The sequence below is a fragment of the Microchirus variegatus genome (genome assembly GCF_963457635.1).
Source record: "Microchirus variegatus genome assembly, chromosome: 9".
In the NCBI taxonomy this organism is placed as follows: Eukaryota; Metazoa; Chordata; class Actinopteri; order Pleuronectiformes; family Soleidae; genus Microchirus; species Microchirus variegatus.
In genome coordinates, this window is record NC_139810.1 from 11,922,930 (window position 1) to 11,944,897 (window position 21,968).

Below are 21,968 nucleotides of genomic sequence, written 5' to 3' on the forward strand. Positions count from 1 at the left end.
CAGCTGTCAGTCTGTCATGGCAGAGAGAGATGAGTGATCAGATGATCAGGATGTGATTTGTGAGACGATCAAAGAGACAGATAGCACGAGAGGGAGAGGAAAAACGAGGGAGACGTCTTAATGTGCAGGTGTGTGATAGACAGCGGACTATAGCGGACTGACCTCTGCAGTAGATGCTCAGAAAAATAGAGTATATAAAAACAGCTCTCTTTTAAAGCTTGCGATGCTTAACGTTTGATGAAATATGCTGTTGAAGTCATTGTTCTGCCTCTCTCTCCACGAGCAGAAACATTATTTATACGCTTCATCTAAAAATTGTCTCCGTCAAGCAATATTATCAGACCTGACTGAGGGAGCATTTGTGATACAGAGGGGTGCAAGAAATGTTTGGGTTTTTTTCCCCTATGAAACTGCTGAATAAACAGGAAAAACCAACACATTCTCATCAAATACACGGACGCACACTGTCAAACAAAGGTATCCCTCTGTGCCTGAAAGAGACACACAAGGCTTTCAAATGACTCAGGTTATGGTTAAAGGGCCAGGATAGGAATGAGGTTAGGTTAGGGTGAAGAAAAGGGCTGAGGTTAAAGGTTAGGTTAGGATAAATATCTGGTTCAGATTTAGTGGCTATTCACTGTTTCCTCACATTCTGATCTGAGCGTCTAAATGCGCCGCCTGCTGCGTCTCTCTCAGTTGGGACAGTGTGTCTGTAGGGCGATGCTGAGGGACAGTGACAAAGTGGAGGCATATGATGTTCTCGGAATGAAAACGGGTTTAATGTGTTTAAAAGTTACACACAACAGTTTCCGTGGCACACTGGTGTACAGTGAGAGATCGTCAGGTGTGCTGTGGGAAGTTATCCAATTTCACCTAATTGGTCTAAAAACATTTTTTGAAAACAAATAATTAATTATCTGCAAATAATATGGATATAAATATTCAAAACACTTTTGTTTGGTGGTGTCCCTCATGATTTTTTCAATGAAAAAAATGTACCTTGGCTGAAAAAAGGTTGAAAAACACTGTTCTAAACGATTGATGTTCCTCCAGGAGTGTGTGGATTTGTCCTTATACCTTCTTTGTTGTCACTAATATTAAGTGTATGATTACACTGAGTCATACCCAGTGCAGTTTTGAACTGTATGTGTTTTGCTGTAATCTTAGCCTCATCTACACAACACTGCAATGTCGCATATAGCAATTTGTTCCTACTACAGTATGTTTTGTGCAGCTGTGACACAAAGTGAAATATGAAAGAGAGAAACATGTCAAAGAAGTGTGTAGCTTTTGTTGGTTATATACACCGTCAGCAAGGGGTCAGGTTTCTTTCAAAGACCCCTGGGTATGAAACATCAAAAGTTTACTTTCTGCCTGGCCAAATTTAAGACACATCTTTATGAGCGAATACTTGCATCGGGTTACAAATGTCCCCACAAATAACATGCCAACATGTGTTTTTGTGTGGCAGCCTTAAAACCCCGCTCTCTGTGTGAACAGGCCATCCATCAATCTATTGTGAAGTGAGAGGACCTTATTCTCCCCCCGTATTATGCAGACAGAACAATTACAGCTGGGCTTATAGCAGCTTCTATCCGGGACCACACGGGCCCCATATGTGGAATGAAACATGAGTCGCAATTACATTTGTGTCTTTGTCATCTATCCTTCCCTGCATTCCTCATCCAAACCCTTCCTCCTTCAACCCACACCCCCCTATTCTTTCCTCTCGTCTGCCACGCAGAAAATTAAGAGGCTCTACATTATGACCCAAATGAGAGAGGCTCATTTGTAGCTGTTATTAAATTGTAATATGCACATTCAAACACACATCCTTGCACTCATCAGCGCAGCTTTCCCTGTTTCATCCCCTCTTGAACAAAAAGAGAAAACAATCTTCTGATTTGCACTAAAAGATTATTATTTTTTGGGCAATTGTTCAAATTGATTTAAAGACTAAAAATGTGCACAGAATGGACATTTTCTTCTTTGTCATCACACTCTTTCTACCTTGTCTCTTTATTCTACTGCTCTTTGCCATGCTCTCCCCTCTTATGTCCACAGATGAATACGTTTTCCTCTGCAGCAGCAAACAGCAGGAGATGATAATGTCATATTTAACATAACTAGGTGATTCTCACTTACTTACTGTATCACACACACACACACACACACACTCCCTCAAATTAAGACAAAGAGGCTTTGGCTGAGTATCTCTCCATTTCCAATCCCATTATCTGTCTCTAAAACTGAATAATTGAACTGCTCTCTTTGAATACATCATCCGGCCTACTATCACAAAACCCCATTGAATAAACTTCTCTCTGTGGCTATTGTGCTTGAGCATGACATGTTTTTCTTTTTTTTATCTATCAGATGGGCTGTATTAGTAGCAGAGTATTTGTCCAGGCGCAAGTAATGACTACAATTTGCCGCTATTTGCTGTCCCATAAGAGCCCCGTGTCTGGTAATGGCAGCACTGTATAATAGTTCTCAGACACAGGTTACTATTATCGTGCTATGAATCTGCCATAAGCTCTTGTATCCAACTGTACATCAGAGTGACACAAAGGAAGATGTGAGGATGAAATATAGGACCTGTGCTCTTTGCATGAAAGCTGTCTCAGGATGAAAAAGCATCATTTTAGGTGCATACAGTATCTCAACCACAAAAGGGGAAAAAAATGTGTCCGTTCAGTTTGTCAGATCTAGGTTGAGCAACATTATGTGGCTAAAAACTGACCAACTCAGCTGATTATGTGAGTATAGTGAAAAGGTTTTTGGGGCATATTCCAATATGACAATGCCAGCACTCATATTGTCACACATGGATTGTCCGCCACAGAGTCCAGGGGCCTTGTGTATAAAAGAGTGCGCAGCTTTCATACTGAAAGATGGCGTACTCACACGTACGTGTGCAAAGAAATTCTCAGATTTATAAAACCTTCTCTTTATACATCAAACGTGAAACTGAGCGGAGGTGAATGAGTAACACACCACGCCCTCGTTCCACCCACAAATTAATATACAAATGACTCTAAAACGCCCTCTCTGATGCCTTCTTCTAGAAGAACGATGACAAATGCAGCAGCAAAGAAGGAGGAATATAAAAGAGAAAGAAGGAGAAGTGCACGATCAACGTTTCAATTTATATGATGTATAAATTTGAAAAAAAAAAAATTGTTTTTTTTTGGAATTAGAGATAAACACGAAGGAACTAAATGTGAGGGTCACTGCGGCTGCTCTCATATTAATGTTGATGGTTAAAATGTTTGTTGAGACATGACTTGTGAGCTGAATTTACAGATCATTTCAACAATCTATACATTTGTCAGTGTCACGCGTCATCATCCAGTTACGCACACACGCATTACACATAGAATAAGCAGACAGAGCTCATTGACTTACTGTATAATGATTCATTACTGTCACTGATTGTGTTGTGGAAACTGGGGAGGGAGGAAGAGGGAGGTAGAAGATGCCAGTGTGCCGGTGTTTCAGCTGTGCCGGAGTCTCCAGCGGCTGACGAGCGCGAACCTGCATCAGCTGTCTCTTCTGATGAAAGGCTCAGCGGTGGTGGAATGACTCTTTTGCAGTTATTTTGTTATCATATGGATTAAAATGTGATAAGGAAATGTTCTGCTCAATGTTGAAGTCCCATTTTCTTACAACAAATTAGTCCGTAGCTTTATTTTGGAGCATTTAAAACATTGTAGACTGACTTGTGTTCATGTCTTCACGTCAGCAGCTGTGTCTATTTACATAAAGGAAAGATTAATTTGTGTTAAATCAATTTCAGTCATTTGCACAAAGTACGACTTAGAGAGACACACACACACATTTGAAGTGTGTTTGTCACAGAATAATTCCCGTTTGTCACTTTAGACACATTAATAATATTATTTTTGAAACACTCTGATAAGTTTCCGAGCTTAATATTGCAGCGTCTCCACCTGACAAGAGTTTGCGGAGCGCTCCGCACATTCTCACAGCAGCTCGAGAGTTTGCGCTGCGGTCCGCAAGGTTCCACGCCGAGTACATTTTTATAAATTCCATCATATGCGTGAAAGCAAGCGTACGCCGTCTTTGTGCGTACGCACGGTTTATACATGAGGCCCCAGATCCTTAACCCCATTGAGAATCTGTGGCATGTACAGGAAAAGACTCACCATGGTCCAACTCTCCCATTATAATAACAAGATCTTGTCGAAGAAATAAAACTGCGGATTGAAATACATGTTTGTTGCATGAGCTCATTAAAGCAATAATGCAGTGAATGCATGTCCTAATCATAAGCTAAAGATGGTCCAAAAACAATTTGAGTGTGTGTGTGTGTGTGTGTTTTGGCTGGGCAGTGTAGCATGAGTGGTGACCCATTGTCATAAAATTAACTCATTTACATAATAATAGCAGTCAGATCAAGATCAGCAAATGTTATTGTCTTTGTGTTGCGGTGCCGACAGAGCAAAAGAACACACAACAGGCGATGTAAAAAAAGAAAAGAAAAATGCAACAATCGAAGACAAACAAGCATTTTCACTAGGGCTGTCAAAATTAACGCGGTAAAAAATGTTTTTACCGCATTAACGCACTTTCTCACTTTCATCACGCTACGAGTAGACGTGCAGTTTATGGACAGGCAACTGCTTGGGGCCCCGAGCCGATAGGGGCTCGGACCTTAATGCATCAGTGAGTACTTAAACAACAAGGGTTGATTTGCAATGACATCGCAGTAGAAAAACCCCCTAACGGGGTCCCACGTCACCTCACGTTAACCTGTGTGAAGCTGAAGGAAAATGAAGAGGAGTTATCAATCAGGAAGTTAGAAGAGGAAGAAAACAGAGAGGAGAAAGAAAGACACACAGTTGTAAGTGGCGCTGCTGGCGCAGATAATGATATAATCATAACATTAACAGTCACTGTCTAACTAACGGGGACACAGACGGCAGCTAACATTAGCGTCAGTATGCTAGCTGACGCTAACGCTAACGCTAACTAGTAGAAGCAGTGCTTCTCCTGCTGTGGGTTTCGTAACCCCAAGAAAACTATATAACTTCTATACTTTATATTTTGTTTATAATGCGAGTTATTTACAGTGCAATGTGTAGTTTTTTAAAAAGTTTTTTCAAAGTTATTTACAGTATTTTATTTGTTCTATTTATTTATATTGTCTTATAATGTGGGTTCTTTACAATGTAATGTTTATTTTTTACTGTTTGTATAGATTTTTACAAGTTATTTACAGTATGTTATTGTTCTTTACATTTATATTTTCACATACTTTATTTATCTCTCCGTTCCTACAACAATATAAAGAGAAAATTAGAATTGTTCTGGCATATTTACGAATGGTAATTAATCGTGATTAATCGTGATTAATCCACAGCTACCCTGTGATTAATCTGATTAAAAATTTTAAACTTTTGACAGCCCTCATTTTCACTCATCTTACTGTCTTTAAATCTTTGTAAATGTTGTATGTAATATCTCTCTTGTTTGATATATTTTGAAATTTGACATCATACATACAAGTGACATTGTTTTTGACGATATGACCCAAATACCACTCAAAGGGCCCTGTCAATGCCAATGTGCGCACTGTCTCTGCAGTAATGATGTCACACTTCACCTGTTTTGGGCGGTGGGCGATGTATTCAAGTAATTAAAAACTGCCCCAGAAAACTTGTCTCCAACTCCTACCATGCAGTTTCTTTCCCACCTGTGTGTGGGTGCATCTGTGTGTGCAGTTTGTTTGCCTGAGGCCATTTCTTGTCCATCAAACCATCTGTCGGTGGCAAACGGCATCCAGCGAGTTAAGAGAAAGCATACAGATGCCGTTACTGTACAGCGGACATTTTAGTGATCCAAGCGCGAGCAGAGCAAAACATCAGTATGCGCAGACAAGATTAAAGCGTTTTCAAATGTTCTCATAAAGAATAATTCTGTAACTTGAGAGTCTTCTACAACCGGGTGAAATTCAAGGTAATGTGTGCTTCCTGATAACCGCGCAGACAGATGGCAGATGGTGAAACTGCAGACGGCAGCAGAAAACATGTCTCTTTAATGATAACTGCAAAGAGAGCTGTCTGTAGAAATGGACTTCTTAAATCGCAGTGTCTGCCTGTATCACCGTGTCCCAAGATGTTGGGAGTTTTCTTTGCCGGCAGTTTAAGAGGCAGGTAAATTTGGACAGCATTGTTTGATGTCCCTGCTAATACACCAGGTTCTCTCATTTCCCCAAAGAAATCATTAAAGTTGCATCTTATCTTTGTCATGCAGACGCACACAGATGGCAGCCTGTAGAGATTTAGCAGACAAAAAGGGGTAATCCCTGATGTTTATCTGAATGGTGCAAGGATGTCACATGCATTAAGCAAATGTAGTCCTCTTGTGTTCAAATCAGGATAATGCAGGAACATGGGAGATGATGGTCAGTGGTACTCACCTTTCTTTTCAGACATTTTAATGGCAGTAGGTTGACCAGGACTGTCATAATCAGTTAATCTGACGATTACTTTCTCTATTCATCGAGTACTTATTTGGTCCACAAACCAAAATAATTCCGATTTAATGATTCATTTGTTATATGGAGCAAAGAAACGAAGAAAATATTCACATTTAAGAAGCTGAAAACTGAAGCCCTAAGGGTGAAACACACAACACACAGTATGTTCATATGTATTTCAGTGGGAAGAGGAATGTTTTTATCTGTTTTTTTTTATGTTTTGTGTGGGGATCCTTGGACATATACACTTCCCACAATTCAAAGTTCCCCCAGTTCCCGGCAATTTTCTTCTCCCTCGTCATGTTAAGCATCTCTTGTAATCCACGAAAGAACTGTGGGCAGTACACAGTAAATAACAGAGGAAGTTTGTCAGAGGGTGTAATGTTAACCCATGTGTGTGTTTACCTCTCGCTTGCCTTGTATGCATCTGTGTGGAGTTGTAAGCATCTCCTCCAGACCTGTTTATCTCCGATAGTCACAGTGGGCTTGCTCCTCTTAATCTCATGTTCCAGGCCCAGGACTCCTCCAGTGCATCCTGTTTATTCCGGGCCCATACTATGGCTAAAGTACTTTAAAGGTGGTGTACACAGAGTTTGGGTGCAACATCAACCACCCATGTGTGTTTGTGTGTGTTTTCCAGGTTACACTTGTTCCAGTGGAGAGCTGTGAGCAGTACACTTCCTGTGGAGCCTGCCTGGGATCAGGAGATCCTCACTGCGGCTGGTGTGTGCTGTATAATATGTAAGTGCATGTGCAATTACACGATTACTGAGTTGTATCCACACCATGACTTCAGCATTGATATTTAACCCTTTAACACATATAAGCTCTCAAAATGTCCTGCTCATTTTAACCATAAAAGTGCCAGAATGTCCCGTGAGTGAGTTATGTTGACCATTTTCCAGAATGCAACTTCTCAGCTTTCAGAAACCGTTGTAATTACCGTAGTTACCGTAGTTACCCGACATATATATATATATATATTATGTGTTAGCACGAACCGTCGGGTAACTACGGTAATGCAAAGTGCGCTTGTGCAAACGTGTTGTTAGCGATGCGCTCTGTGTTAAAGGGTTGAGAGGGTGCTGTGAATAAATATGAGGTCATGCTTGTGTCAGGAAGTATTGGATTTGACCCCTTGCACATGGTGGTGGTCAGTATATAACAGTGAGGGTTAGAGAATGGGCTTTTTGTCTGTTTTGGGGCTGCATGCCATACCTCACCATTCATGCATTCATTCACAATTTTCTAAGCATTGCACGAAATCATGTAGTTAAATATGAATAAATCCCTGTTCACAAATGTGTAGTATTTACCGTAAACATCCGCTGAGTCAATAACACCAACAACTTGGCACATAATGAAGAGGCTTGTTGTCGTCGACAGGGAGGTATTAGCTGAGAAAACTGTGAATATTACCACTTGTACTAATGTGATTAGACGTTACCAGTCGAACAAATGCTGAATGAGCCGCTGATGGTAAAACATGAATTAGCAGATGGTGCCAGTCAGCACCAAGTACCTGTGTTCTACCTGGGCTAATGCAGTATTGTGTTTGATGGTTTCCTTCCACTTTCATACTCCATTCTCGCTGGTCAAAGAAAAGAAAAAAGAAAACCCTTACTGAGTTTAAATGGGTTTTTTACCAGTGGCATTTTAATTAGCATTCATTCCTGGTTCAAATGACTCTGCAATGCATGCAGGTTTTTATCGACTTCAGCGTTTGTAGGAATGCAAGAGGCAAGTGATCGCGTTACATTCTTCTTTCTGCTTCATTTTTAGCAGCAATGCAAATTCCATTTTAGCACAATGTTGAGAAGCATATTCTTCTTCTGGACGTTAGTGCAGCCATTATCCTTCAATGTTTTTTTTTGAGCAAACCTTTACTTTTTACAACTTGGGAGAGCACTCAGCATTTATATAATACTTGATTTCATTAGCAACCTTTAATCATTCACTTGCCATTGTGCTTTTCCTCTAACTCCGTCTCATTTGTTAGGTCACGTTTCACATACGGATGAAATGTGCATGTGTTAATCAACTTTTTGTATTGGGCTGACCTGGGCACGCCAAGTAAAAGACAATTCACAGAGTGTGGGATTCTCGTTAGATGCTATTATATTTCATTCTTTTCTCATTTGTGTTCTTATCACCAGTAGACTCAACTACAGAGATGTCTATAAAATAAGTTGGACTCATACAGAAATAATCAGGTTTACTGAGGACTAAGGAGCGCATGATTCCTGTCTGAGATGAACTGCCCTGGTTCTCTGTTTCTTTTAGAATTGATTTTAAAGGTCCTTTTAATTACCTACAAACCTCTTAATGGCATGGCACCCTAATACATCTCTGAACTGTTAATAGCCTATTAACCACAAAAAGCCCTGAGATTCTCCAAAGTGCTCGAAGCAGTCCACAAACAGTGGGCAGGCTGCCCACATCCCTTTATGGAAAGCCTTTTAGTTTCCCTATATCGTTATCTTCTTTTGTCATGCAAACACGTTTTCATCCATGCTGCAGTTTTTATTTCTTCCTTTTTTTTAAATTTTGTATGAGGTGCTATAGATATCGGGATGTAAGAACATATTGGTTTCTGACAGTGGCTTTGTTTTGTATATAAGCCTCCAACCACTAGTTAGCAGTAGACTTTCAGCCATTTGACTCTCACGAGACAAAGAAAAGTGTATATGTTTAATAGAGCTAGCTAACCCTAACCCTAAGACTCCTTTGGGGTGAGGGATTGTAATATTTCGCCTTGCATATTCCATCCCAACATATTATCACTTCAATGTGAATGAAGAGATGATTGATTTATGTTTGATTTTTTTTTTATTTCTCTTTCAAACCCTCTCATTTAATTAAAGCAGAATTTTTTTGGAGGGGCGGTCAAATTCTTCATATCATTCATTCATTCATTCATCATTAACTATTTTATGAGAAAATATATTCTCCTTACTGCCGTGTTAATTGGTTTAACTGCACTTTCAGTTTCATACGTTACACTCTAATTTCCATGCATCCCTGCACCCGCTAATGAAATGACGCTCTGCCTGAAAGCAAGCGTCCTAGGGTTGTTCAACAAAAAAAAAAACTGCATCGAGGCCATCACTAAATCAGTGAAGCCTGCGCTTTAAACAGCCTGGAGTCTTTCGCCAGTTGTGTGAGTAAGTGGAGGCTTTGCGCCACATTCTGACCAAACATTAATGATGCTGAACAAAAATGTGTTTTCTCCAAACAAGGACAAAACAAAGAAAAGAGAGTCATTCTCTCCGTTAGGTTTCATGAATGACTCTGCGACTCTTTGTGTGTCCTCCACGCCTAGATGTTCGAGGAAGGATCGATGTGAGCGAGCAGAGGAACCCCAGCGTTTCACCACCAGAGCGGAGCAGTGCGTCCGGATGTCCGTCCAACCTGACACCATCTCTGTCACCATGTCAGAAGTTCAGGTACAGTCAGTTGGAGTAGTATTATGTGTGTGTTTGTGTGTGTGTGTGTGTGTTTGTGTGTGTGTGTGTGTGTGTGTGTGTGTGTGTGTGTGTGTGTGTGTGTGTGTGTGTGTGTGTGTGTGTGTGTGTGTGTGTGTGTGTGTGTGTGTGTGTGTGTGTATTGCACGTGCTTGTGTGATGGGGAGAAGTGGACGTAAGAATGATGGACAGGAAAAGTGGGTATGACAGATGTGGAACGAGATTAAATAAAGCTTGTTCTTGTGTCATTGCTGGCAATCTGTCCATCACTTTGAGGATGAGCTGAAAAATGAGTTAGGGACACATTTCTGCAGTGGCATTTTCTTCTGTGGAGCTGTAGAAATCTTCTTTATTGCATTACTTTTGAAGTATATCAGTTTAGATTTATGTTGTTCCTCACCTCTCTGTTTCCCTTCCTTCCTTCCTTCCTCCTCCTAGCTGGTGCTTCAGACCCAGAACGTCCCCAGTCTGTCTGCTGGAGTGAACTGCTCCTTCGAGGACTATGTAGAGACGGAGGGACGCATTTACGGTGGACGGATCTACTGCCTGTCTCCCTCTATAAAAGAAGTCGCCCCCATCACTCGAGACCAGGGTAAAATAAAAAAAAAAAAATTCTTTGGGTGTTCATAAAATGGCTGATGAAACCAAATAGTTGTTTTAAAGAAGTGAAATAATTGTGTAAAAGTAAACCAGTGAACCAATCAATTTGTGGAATCATGAAAGAGAAAAAAGGTTTTGGTTCCATGGATTTTATTTAATGATTAATTTTCATGACAGCCGTGTTGTCAGCAGTCACCACTCACTCAGTTATTACATGAATTGTTGAACGTAATTAACTTCACCGCAACAAATTTGCGTTCCATGATGTTAGAAATTAAGCCAAGAAAAATTATAATAATAACAGTGATGGTGGCAATTTGGACCATGTCTTATTCTGAGCGTTCCATTAGAGACATTTGGTTTAATGTTGCTAATGTGTTTGCTTCATTCAGTGTGTTTTGAAAGATGAAAATTCTGCTTTTTTTTTTATGCACACTTTATGAAATGACTAACTACAGGTTTTCAAACTTAGTAAACCATTAAAAGTGCACTGCACTTGCCGCCACTGCTCAACTATATCTCAACAACCCATATTTTGTGCTCCTGTGAACCTTAACTGTTAACAAAATACCATTAACGCAATAATAATTAAAACATGTGGCCACGTCAATGATAATGAAATAATATTTTGTGAATATTTTTTGTCTCTTTGCAGGTGATCGACGTGTAATTAAGCTGTATCTGAAGTCAAAGGAAACCGGAAAGAAGTTTGCCAGCGTAGACTTTGTGTTCTACAACTGCAGCGTTCACCAATCGTGAGTTCCCTTTACGATCCGCGTTTTCAACACCAATGACGAGAGCAAATTTGTGCATAATTTACATTTATAACCATATCTGCATCTCTCTCCAAAGTAAACTTAATTCTACACATGCTATTTAAAACATATACACATAAATCTTAACTGACCCAAAAAACATCTCCTACAACCATCTGTGGGCCCCAATCCAGTGTTTGAGAACCTCTGTTTGTAAAGAGTAGAATTAAAAGTAGAAGAGAAGGCTTGTTCCTTGCATACCACTGTGAATGCTAATCTGAATTCACAATAACATTCCACACGCAGCAAGACACAGACTGGTGGGAAGCAATGATCAATAGAGGGCTGCCTGTGGTTCTTTTCCTGGAGCAACAATGTTAAAATATTGGCCTGAAAATAAACTCCTGTAAGGTGGAATGGAGGAGAACAGCATGCAACCTCTGTTAATTCATTATTCAATGTATTCAAGCTTTTTTTTTTTTTTTTACAAATCAATTACTTAATTAAATCTCAAGCAATGGAGGGACCACTGGTGACTGAAATAATAAATTGATTCCTAACCATGCAAAACCTAAATGAGCAGCCAAGCAAAGGAAGCTCAAACACATTGGTTGTATTCTTTGGAAATGAGTTGCTGTGAATGGAGGAGGGTTAAGCATTATTGAGTTTCAGCAGCGACGGTATGAAAACACTTTTACATATTGTTGTATGTGAGCAGCTGATCAGCGAAGGAAAAGCACTGAAAGTAAAATCACTATTCATTTTGTTTTATTCAAATGTATCTAGACCACAAATACAGGTCTCAAATATCTTAGTATGGAGATTTTTTATTTATTTTTAACCTCAATAATGACAATGTTCAGCTTTACTTTTACAAATCGAGAGAAGGTGAGATCAGCAGTGAGATCAGCCTGACAATGAATGACAAACGTGATCTTAATTGATCTGCCTGGTTAAGTAAAGGTCAAATGCAATACAAATAAAATCTCATTCCCTAAATGGCTCTTGGCTTCTCTGCTGAGGTCGCTGATTCACGCTCTCTCTCTCTCTTCCACCTGGTGCACTCTCATCTCACATTTACTCGAGTCTTGATACACTCCAAACAAAAATGCATCTGTGACAGTGTCAACGTGGATTTCTCTTTACAAGCATGAGCTCATGAAGGCTTCACTTCCTTTCCTAATATTTAATTAAACTGGAAAAATCCAGTTTCATCCTGCATTTGGACCAAATGTTCCATGGGCTATATGTTTTGTATAAGAACTGATTTAGTTGTGGTAGATTTAGTGGTTGTAGCGATGACTCAACTCAATACTACGTTCTCTTCTCTGGTAACGATATCACAACCTGGAGTATTTGTCAATACCGACGTCAGTCCAGCACAGTACTGATTCCGTAACCACCATAACCAGCCATTTTCAATACTTTAACTGTTTCTGCTTCCATAAATAAACTGCCCACATTTTACAGACTGTGACCCTAAGCAAGTAGTTTCTCAGATTAAATCCTGGTTTAACTCAAGCCTTCCTGTGTGGAGCCTGAATGTTCTCCGTGTCCCACGTGCGAGGGTTTAAATGCAAGTTTAAATAGAGACAATTAATAAACCGTAAGGCCTTGGTTTACTTGCATTTCGCAGACCCTGGTATACTCAGGAGTCAGGGTCCTAAAGTATCTGACTTTACTGGGTGGCGGTACAAGTGTGGACCCACCCAGGGAATAGGACACATTCCTACCAAAGAAGAAGAGAGCAATGCTTCAGCTCCCTCATACACGTTCGAGGGTCGCCAGGTCGAGCCTCGGATAACTTTCCTTGGCGACTACTTGTTCGACTGTTGTCGAAAAGTTTTTTCCACTTGGTGAGTGGGGCTTAATACTCCACCTACCGGTGGGGCGGAGCTTCAGTTTGCGCATGCACTATCCATGCGCACCCAATCTGAACTTTTGGTTCCAAAATCTGGAGCGGAAGTATACCAGATGTGTCCTATGTCTCGCTCCTGCTTTCCTGCCCCCCCCCCCCCCCCCCCCATCCTTTTCTCATTTTCTCTTCTCTCATTTTACACGCCGCCACCCCTCACCCCCCCAGAACTCTCTTAGCCCTCTCCACCCCGTTTATTGTCTGTACTCTGCTCTTGGCCTCGCATATATCTGCATAGTAATAGGCCGTTAATTAGCTCTAGCCAATGTTCCTGTGTGAAGATGGTCATAATGGAGTGGGCTTGGAGAGAGAGCTCACCTGGGCCACTTCTCAGGGCCTCCAGGCCTAGTTCAACAGCTCTGATTCATTTTGGGTGTGTGTGTGTGTGTGTGTGTGTGTGTGTGTGTGTGCGCGTGCATGCGTGTGCGTGTGTGTTGCTGTGTGTGTGCGTGTTGCTGACAAACCAGCCTCCTCTTTTTTCATAAACAGGCACACTACTGTTGAAGCCTTTGATGATGGCTTTGCTGGCTCCCTCGGGACTGATTAGGACTGTTCAACTACAGTTCCGTTACTGCCACAGTAGCCCCACCATAACATCATATATTATACTCCCTCTGCCATCAGCCCTTAAATCGAAATATTTGACCCAACCAGCAGAAAGCAATGTGCAGGCGGTCCATTGGCAGGTAATGGTCTTGGGTGAGGGTAAAGTATAGACCAGTCTCCCAATCTTAGAGCTGCACATGCAGAGCTGCCTACGGGCTTGTGCGTGACTTTATTCAGCCTTGTGCAACATGCCTAATGGCGGATACGTGGTCAGCATCACCCACCATACACACTCCCATTCAAACACACATTAACAGGTGCACACACACGGAGACAGAAGGCACAGACTTGAAACGGCAAATTACACCGCAAGCTATTTGCATACACTGTTACAATATTAGACATTTGCTTTAAAAAGGAGGTTTGGAATGGTTTAATTGAGCTTGCGGGCGGAGGAATAATTCATCTTTAAAGAGGGGAAGAGAAACGAGAGGGAGAGTGCTGCAGGGAGAAGTGGTACAAGGAAGGGAATTCACATTCCGCAAGAGCTCTAGAGGGAAAAAGACAACTGTGAAAGAGGAATGAAGAGGGAGCGATATATAAAGCTGAGTGTTGGTGAACGAGAGCGAGAGATTGTGGCCCATTGTGTCAGGAATAATGCGTCCCACACAGTTAAAAGATTTGTGCCCCAGACAAAGGCCACCATGACCATTTCAATATGAAAGGCTTGAAATCTATGCAGTCAAAAAAAAAAAAGACCACTCAAGGGAGGAAACCCGCCCACACTCCACTGCATAAGGGCTGCCATTTCCAGGCTGACCATTGGCTGCTGCCTCCAACCGTCATCTTGTTTGTAACAGCTCAGGGTCCATTAGCTGATTTTTTTAGGCAACACTTGTTTTGTCCAATATCCAGTGAATGTGACCATGTTTAATTCAGCTGAGCACTGACACTCACAGACTTTTGGAACGTCACTTTGACAAGACGCAGTAATATCTCATAATGAGTCCCCCACTGAGAATCTAAACTTCTCATCAGGCTCAGCCGCTGCATAACTTCATGATATGTGCATGGTTATGTTGCTGCACTCTTTATTAGATAAAACACAAAGAGGCCTGCTCACATGGCACATCAGTCAGTCTTATCTGTCTTCTAAAAGCTCTCTCTACATAAAAGACTTGTGGAGATATTAATTCAAACCATGTGCAGCTTATAATCAGAATAGGAATAAAGACCTGATTAGGCATCAAAGATTCATGCTCTTTGTCTTAAAATGTGTCACTGGGGTACTTGATTTGGGTTGGCACTGAAGATCACCTATAAAATGAGCACTTAGTCTTCCATTTGCTAAATAAATGACCATTTTGAAGCCTCAAGGTTCGCACCGGCACCATGTCAGTTTCTGAAACATGAAGTCAGTCGCATGGTTTTCACTCATTATGTGTGATGATTTATCATCTATTTTCCTCAAAATGGAAGTATAATTTAGACCAACATCATGTGCTATAGAGAAAAACTAGAGTTTGAGATCATTAACTCCTCCTTGTCATCAAAATTGTAATAAATTATAATTATAATATTAGACTCTATACTGATACCGCCGCTCTTTAGATGCTCCCCGGATTGTCCATCAAAAAACAAACAGGAAGTGCAGTGCAAACATTTAAAACCTTTTTTTAGACTGGTGGCTAGGGTACAAATGGCAAAGCTTTGCCAACAGCAGCAGTTTGTAGCTGCAGTGGTGTAGCAAGGAAGGAGTAATGAGGGAGCGTTATTTAAATTGACCGCCTTGGTGTGATTGGACTATGATGAACAGATTGCTATAATCTGGCCATCAGCTGATTACAGCTTGGTCGTATGACTACCATGTGCTGCATGAACTACAATGCAAAGCTTCATTTATTAGTCAAGAGGCAAGGAGGGTAATTTTTCCATAGACGTAGAAAGAAAGAATTGCAGCTTTGTCCGTAACTTTATCCACTTTAACCAGAATTAAATGAGCATATGATCATTCATACATGCTTCACTGCAGGTCCTGGTTCCTTGCATATCAACAGCTTCCATTGATCCAGCCTCTCTAGAACAAAAGCTCTGAGAAGATGAAAACCCATTTGACCTGACTGTGTTGCTAGGCCTTGTTAAATAGCAGGGGATTTTATTGATTACATTGCAGCAGCACAGCCACTTACCCAAGCCAGTTGTCCAGGCATTGACAGCTCTACTGTAGAACAAGTCTCATGTCCAGGTGACCCAAAGGAATGCTGCGATGTCGATGGGTGACAGCTTATGTGTGTTTAAGTGCGTCTTAGCCAGTGAGTGTGTGTTATCTTAGACATGGGCATGTGCCACACACAACCCTGTGAATGTGGAAGGATATGTCCCTGCAACAAGAAATCGATAAACCCCGGGGTTAATAGTGAGGAGGAACTGGCTTACCAGCTCTGCTAACAAACACCACAACGTTAGCATGACCCCGGTCCACCTTCCTTTCCGATGGAAATCCACTGGCATTGATTAGAAACCTCACACTGCAGTTCAGTCTTGTCTCACTAGCTTATCACAGGCTGCATGAAGACCCCACTGTCACTTCTTCACTGTAATACGGGCGATTTAGGACTTAACCCTCGGAAATCTGAATAATCCAAGGACAGTGGGACAAAGACAGAGAAAGGATTAGCCTGAAATCCAATTTAAAAGCCAGTCTTCCTGGCTGCAGAGTGAGCTGAGCTGCTGTCTTTTGGTTTGGAGGACCTGGATTTAAACCCCCATGGTGGCTCATTACTGGGTGTTTTTGGGTTAGAGTTGGCAGCGATCACTTGTCAGTTAAACAATGATGGTGGTCTTATAGGTTGTATTTACTCTGATAATACACATAGAAAAGTTGGAAGTCAATAATTCCAGGTTTAGCAACTTTTTTTTATAGGTTTACTACACTGTAACTCACTGTGTGATCATAATATAGTAGTCCAAGAGGATCCATCTATGAATATGAATTTGTGTTCTTTTAAACTCTTTAAACTTTTAAACTGTTTTACGAGTTTAGGGAAATGTTCCACAGCATTACCCGAGTCATATTTCAATGCAAAAGTTGAACGTTCGATTCCCAGCTACGCTCGGGGGCTTTTCCAGCAGTATTTGGATTGGTATGATAGACGTGTGATAGAAGAAGCAATGTATATAGTGCTGTATGAATGTGTGAGAGAATGTGTTGAGCAACTTTGTGGGTGGTCTTAAAGTCAAGAAAGGTTTAAATATAGACCGTTTATGATGTTAGTCTGACTAAAACTGGACTTTTAAAATGCACTCATTGTATACTGCTCCATCTTCCACGTGAGGGTCACAAGGAGCATGGAGTATGGAGTAAGGAGTAATTTCTGTCAGTTTAAAGTAAATATGTTGATGTTAATTGACAAAAGACAGCCAGTCATGAGCTTAACTTGTCTAGATCTATGTCATAATAAGAAGTCACCTATAAATTGGTAATACTGTTAAGTTGAAAGGAGACATATTACCACCCATTGGACACAACAAATTGATACCCTGCAATTGCCTGTGTACTGGGAAAAGAGTGTTACTGGTTTTGTTGGCCACAAGAACCCTGCTCCCAGCCCTCAACCTCTTTGGTGGTCAAACATCAAAGAGTTAGTTCCAGATAAGGCACAAGCATGGAATCGGCCCTGAAGCCGCCTTGTTGGAAAAAGCGCTATGAGTAGAGCAGGGACTGTGGGTATGTAGCGGTTGAGCTGTGGAAGGGCTGACTGTGTACATTGACATTAAATGGGAGAGAGGACTGACATGTAATTAGAGCATGCCAGTGAAGCGAAGTTTGGTTTGTAAGCGACGTAAAGCTCGCAAGGAAATTATGGCTTACATGATAATTTTAACAACAAAGTTAATGCATGTTTATCATGTTTCTCATCCCATAAATGCTAAATAGAGCAACTTGTCACATAAACAAAGGAAAACAAGAAAAGCAGCCTTTCTTAATTTTTGTGCTTACATCACCTGTTCTCTTGTATTCATGCATGCGAGCCTTGCTTTTGTCTCATAATCCTTGTTTGAATGTGACATATATTCACTTTGTTTCCTCAACTCTTAAGAAGAAAAAAAAGACAAATGTTATTTTTTTTTTTTAAACTGGCTTATCTTGGTCTGCCAGCTTAGTTCCTGTAAGCCTTCCAGCACTGGGAGTATAAGAGGAGAAGTGTGGATCACCACGGATTTTTTACTCTGTTTTTCTCTTGGCTGTTTTCTGTGGGCCTCACTGACAGCTGGAAAAAAAAGTCTTAATGCACAAGGCCACAGTTACACCTGTCATTCTGACCTGATTTCCAGTGATCTGGTCATAAACATGTGATGTTTTGCCACTGTGGTGACACAAGTCCACACTTGGCCTGTCAGAATCTCAGACACACTTCCTCCCGTTGAAGGTTTTTCTTTTCATCTGTGCTTCCAGTCTTTCTGGGTTTAACTTGACAGCAGTTCTCCCTGAGCGTGTCGTATCTAATCTATGATGAATTCAGGTCATGCTGTTTCCATCAGTGCGGTGTAACCTGGTGATAATGAAAAATTTTAAATTTCTATCGGGGCGTCGTAACCTTGTTACAATCAACAATTTTGAATCTGAATGTATTTGTCTTCGAGATGTTGCCACGCGATTTCTTTTCCATTTGTTCTCAGATAAAAGCGTGTCATATGGCTGAAATTAAACAATTATATTTACTCAGCACAGAATCGACTAATGACTAATGCAAGTTCATGCTGCGTTAGTCATTTGTTTCAAGCAGCAAAGTGACTTAGAGATACAAACCAAGGAGCACTGGTGTGGGGTTCCTTTTTAGGTCTAAAATTAAGCTGAATTTATACTTCTGGTTTCATGAATGAATTAGTATCATCCTGAACACCCTTTTCGTACAGTGCTGTTTATACAACTGCACAGCAGTCTGCCCTGGTCCTCCTTATGCACTATAAGCCCATGTGATGTTGGACACCAGAGGTGGAAAAAGTACTAAAATATTGTACTCAAGTAAAAGTACCAATACTTTGATGAAATATTACTCAAGTAGAAGTAAAAGTAGTCATCTGAAAATGTACTCAAGTAGAAGTAAAAAGTAATTCATGTAAAATGTACTTTAAGTAAAAGTTACTTAGTTACTTTACATGTGGTGTGAGGGTAGTAGAAATATGACAAGGGGTCAGATATCCAAAACAATTTTGGAGCTCACTCGCCCGGCGCGACACAGGATATTACGTCACTTTTGGCGCGCCCGCCCTCTATGTTCACACACCAGTGCTGGTGCTAATCACATCATCGTTCGTCTGGTTCTGGTGTTTATTTTCCCCCTGTATGTCTTCATTGTGCTAAATTTTTATTTTTACTCAGTAACGGATATGATTAATAAAGTAACTAAGTACAATACTTGAGTCAATACGTACTCATGTAAAATACAAAATCCTGATTTTAAATTGTACTTAAAAAATACAAAATACACAAAAAAAAGTATTCAATACAGTAACTTGAGTAAATGTATTTCGTTACTTTCCACCTCTGTTGGACACTAACTAAACAGCAACATGAGGTGAAAATAGAATGAATATAATCCTCTTCCTACCCCCGTACCCTCCGTACCCTCCCTACCCCTCTCTCTAACCATCTTCTCTTACTAAATGGATTGAAGTGTGAAGTTGCATCCTATGACCATGATGCTAGCTCTTTCTGCAATTTGCATGTCCAAAATTCCCAGATGGTCACGATATAAAGTCACACAGATTCCATAAATATCCACTTTTTGTTCCCTGGGTGTGTTTTGTGCCCAAGAATAAACGTGTGCTCTTGAACAAACTTAGTGCAAACAATTCACTTAGTTTCAGCTATTTTTTGCAGCTCAAACATGCATTTGCTATCCACACAGACTGAAAAACAGATGCAACGCAGAAATTATTGTCTCTTCTTTTTATATATATATATATATATATATATATATATAATTGTCTATTTTGACTGTCATTATCAAAAGTGAATGTTGTTTTTCAGCCCCACCGTTTCCTCCTGTCATTCTCTCCAGGTGTCTGTCATGTGTCAACGGAAACTTCCCCTGTTACTGGTGCAAATATCGCCACATGTGCACGCAGGATGCCAGCGACTGCTCCTTCCAAGAGGGACGAGTTAACTCCTCCGAGGTGAGGGGTTTAAACCCATGCACACGCTCACACACAAGCACATGTAGTCAAACATTTCACAAACACAGAGACACAGATTGCCGAAACACAGAGCAACACATGAATATATTTACAAGTATTAATGGACACACACACTCACACACACACACACACACACCATGTACGGTGGCATAGTAATCCAGAGCATGCAGCTGGGACCTGTACACCATTTGAGTGTGCGTATGAATGAGTACTGCCTCAATTGGCCCAGCAGCAGATGTTGTACTCCAAGCAGAGCTGGATTTATTTACTTATAAACAAGGCAGAGGTGAATGAGTATGCAAATGGCTGCGCGCACTGTTGTCCCAAATGTTATATTTGCATGAAAACCAACATCCATCCACGATGCCGACTGCCTTCCACAGTTCCTCTGTTTCCGTCTCAGTCTCGAACTCTCACTGCCACTCATGCAAATGCAGGAATTACAATGACAAAGAGGGGAATACGCGTTCCCTCTTTCATTCTTTGTTTTTTAATAAATGTCCAAAATCAATTGTGTGCACTTTTACCTTAAATGCACTCGAAGAAGGTGTGAACATGTTTGTCAAAGTACTGTGTCGCTATTTGGATGTAAGTATAGCTGTGCAGTATTCTGTATGCTGATGTTTGTACGGGATGTGGGTGAGTGAGTGTATACCACAGTGTTGTTTTAAGCAACTGAGTTTCCATCTTGTTTTGTCCTCTGTGACTCCTTCTCTCTCCCCTCCTCTCTCAGTTCAGCTCCTCCAAGCTCTTCCTCGTGCTCCCATGTCTAATGTGACTTAAAACATAAACGTTATTTGGGGAGGAGAAAATCAGCGCCCCATGAACTCATATCTCATGTAGCGAGAGGAGTGAACTGCACTTGTGCACTTTATAAAGAGTCGGTGTGACCAAAGATTAGAAGCGCGAATTAGAAGCACATCGCGTCTCAGCGTCTTTCGACAACGGTAGAATATTTATGATCTGCATTTTTATTGCAGACTTTACATTTTACTCAATAACTGTGCAATGTTTTCCTTGCTCATTAAAAAAGGATGCATCTTAAAAATGTTTTTCAAGTCAATGAAAACCTGCTATTCATGTGCATGCAAGACCGAAGAAGGCAGCACCCTAGTTCCCCGCTATTGATGGCGCAAATGTTGTGTGTTTTAATGTCCAGTTGTGTCATCAGTTTAAGGGATTTTTTTTAATGTGTTTGAAAGAGACTGTGAAAGTGTGTGAATGGACGTGTTATACGTACACTTGACCTCACTCACCCTGTCACCACATCTCATCTTATCCACTTGTAAACACGCAGCGCCGACATCCGCCCTCATCTTATTTGAAGAACCACACCAATTCAGCTTTTTTAGTTTTGCTCTTTGTTTCCTCTCTTGTTCTCTTTTTCGTACATCTCCTGATGGTGCAGCTGCTACCATGGTAACCAAGACACTTTGAATGGCAGGGATGGGTTCTGTGAATTTTGATGACACACACCCGCACCTTATCTTTACATGGATTATTGGTATTAATGCAGCAGAGAGTGAAAGTCACAGCTTTGGGCTTTTCTGATGGATGCGTGTAGTGCCGTGTTTCTCTCTGTTGTTGAATGGGTAACATTTTGAGGCAGCGCTTGAGCCAGCAGCAGCAGCAGCAGTTTTTTTTGTCGCACATTTATCTCCTCTAGCCTAGATTTGTTTCCAACATGCCGTCCACAGCCCCTGCTAAAAGCAATATTGCCCGTCTTCCCCCCTGTGTCATTAGCAGTTGGTGATGGAATTCACACAACACTGGTTATCTTCCCAAAGGTATTTGTCATATTTCTTCAGGCTGACTTCACTTCATATCTGATGAAATTTATAGCATCTGTGAATCGAAACCTCATGTAAATCATAACACGCTTTCTTCCTGTGTGTGTGTGTGTGTGTGTGTGTGTGTGTGTGTGTGTGTGTGTGTGTGTGTGTGTGTGTGTGTGTGTGTGTGTGTGTGTGTGTGTGTGTGTG

At 40.9% G+C, this 21,968-nt stretch overlaps 1 protein-coding gene across 1 annotated transcript in view; it reads left to right on the forward strand.

Moving 5' to 3' along the window:
- LOC310932382 (plexin-A1-like) overlaps positions 1-21,968 on the forward strand; it is a gene marked incomplete at both ends in the record, with an annotated part of 220,644 nt that overhangs the window by 89,945 nt on the left and 108,731 nt on the right. The window contains 5 exons of the mRNA XM_083895692.1: positions 7,146-7,246; positions 9,828-9,951; positions 10,408-10,561; positions 11,225-11,324; positions 19,851-19,965. Of these exons, the coding sequence (XP_083751818.1) occupies positions 7,146-7,246; positions 9,828-9,951; positions 10,408-10,561; positions 11,225-11,324; positions 19,851-19,965 (594 nt within the window). The remainder of the gene's footprint in view (positions 1-7,145; positions 7,247-9,827; positions 9,952-10,407; positions 10,562-11,224; positions 11,325-19,850; positions 19,966-21,968) is intronic.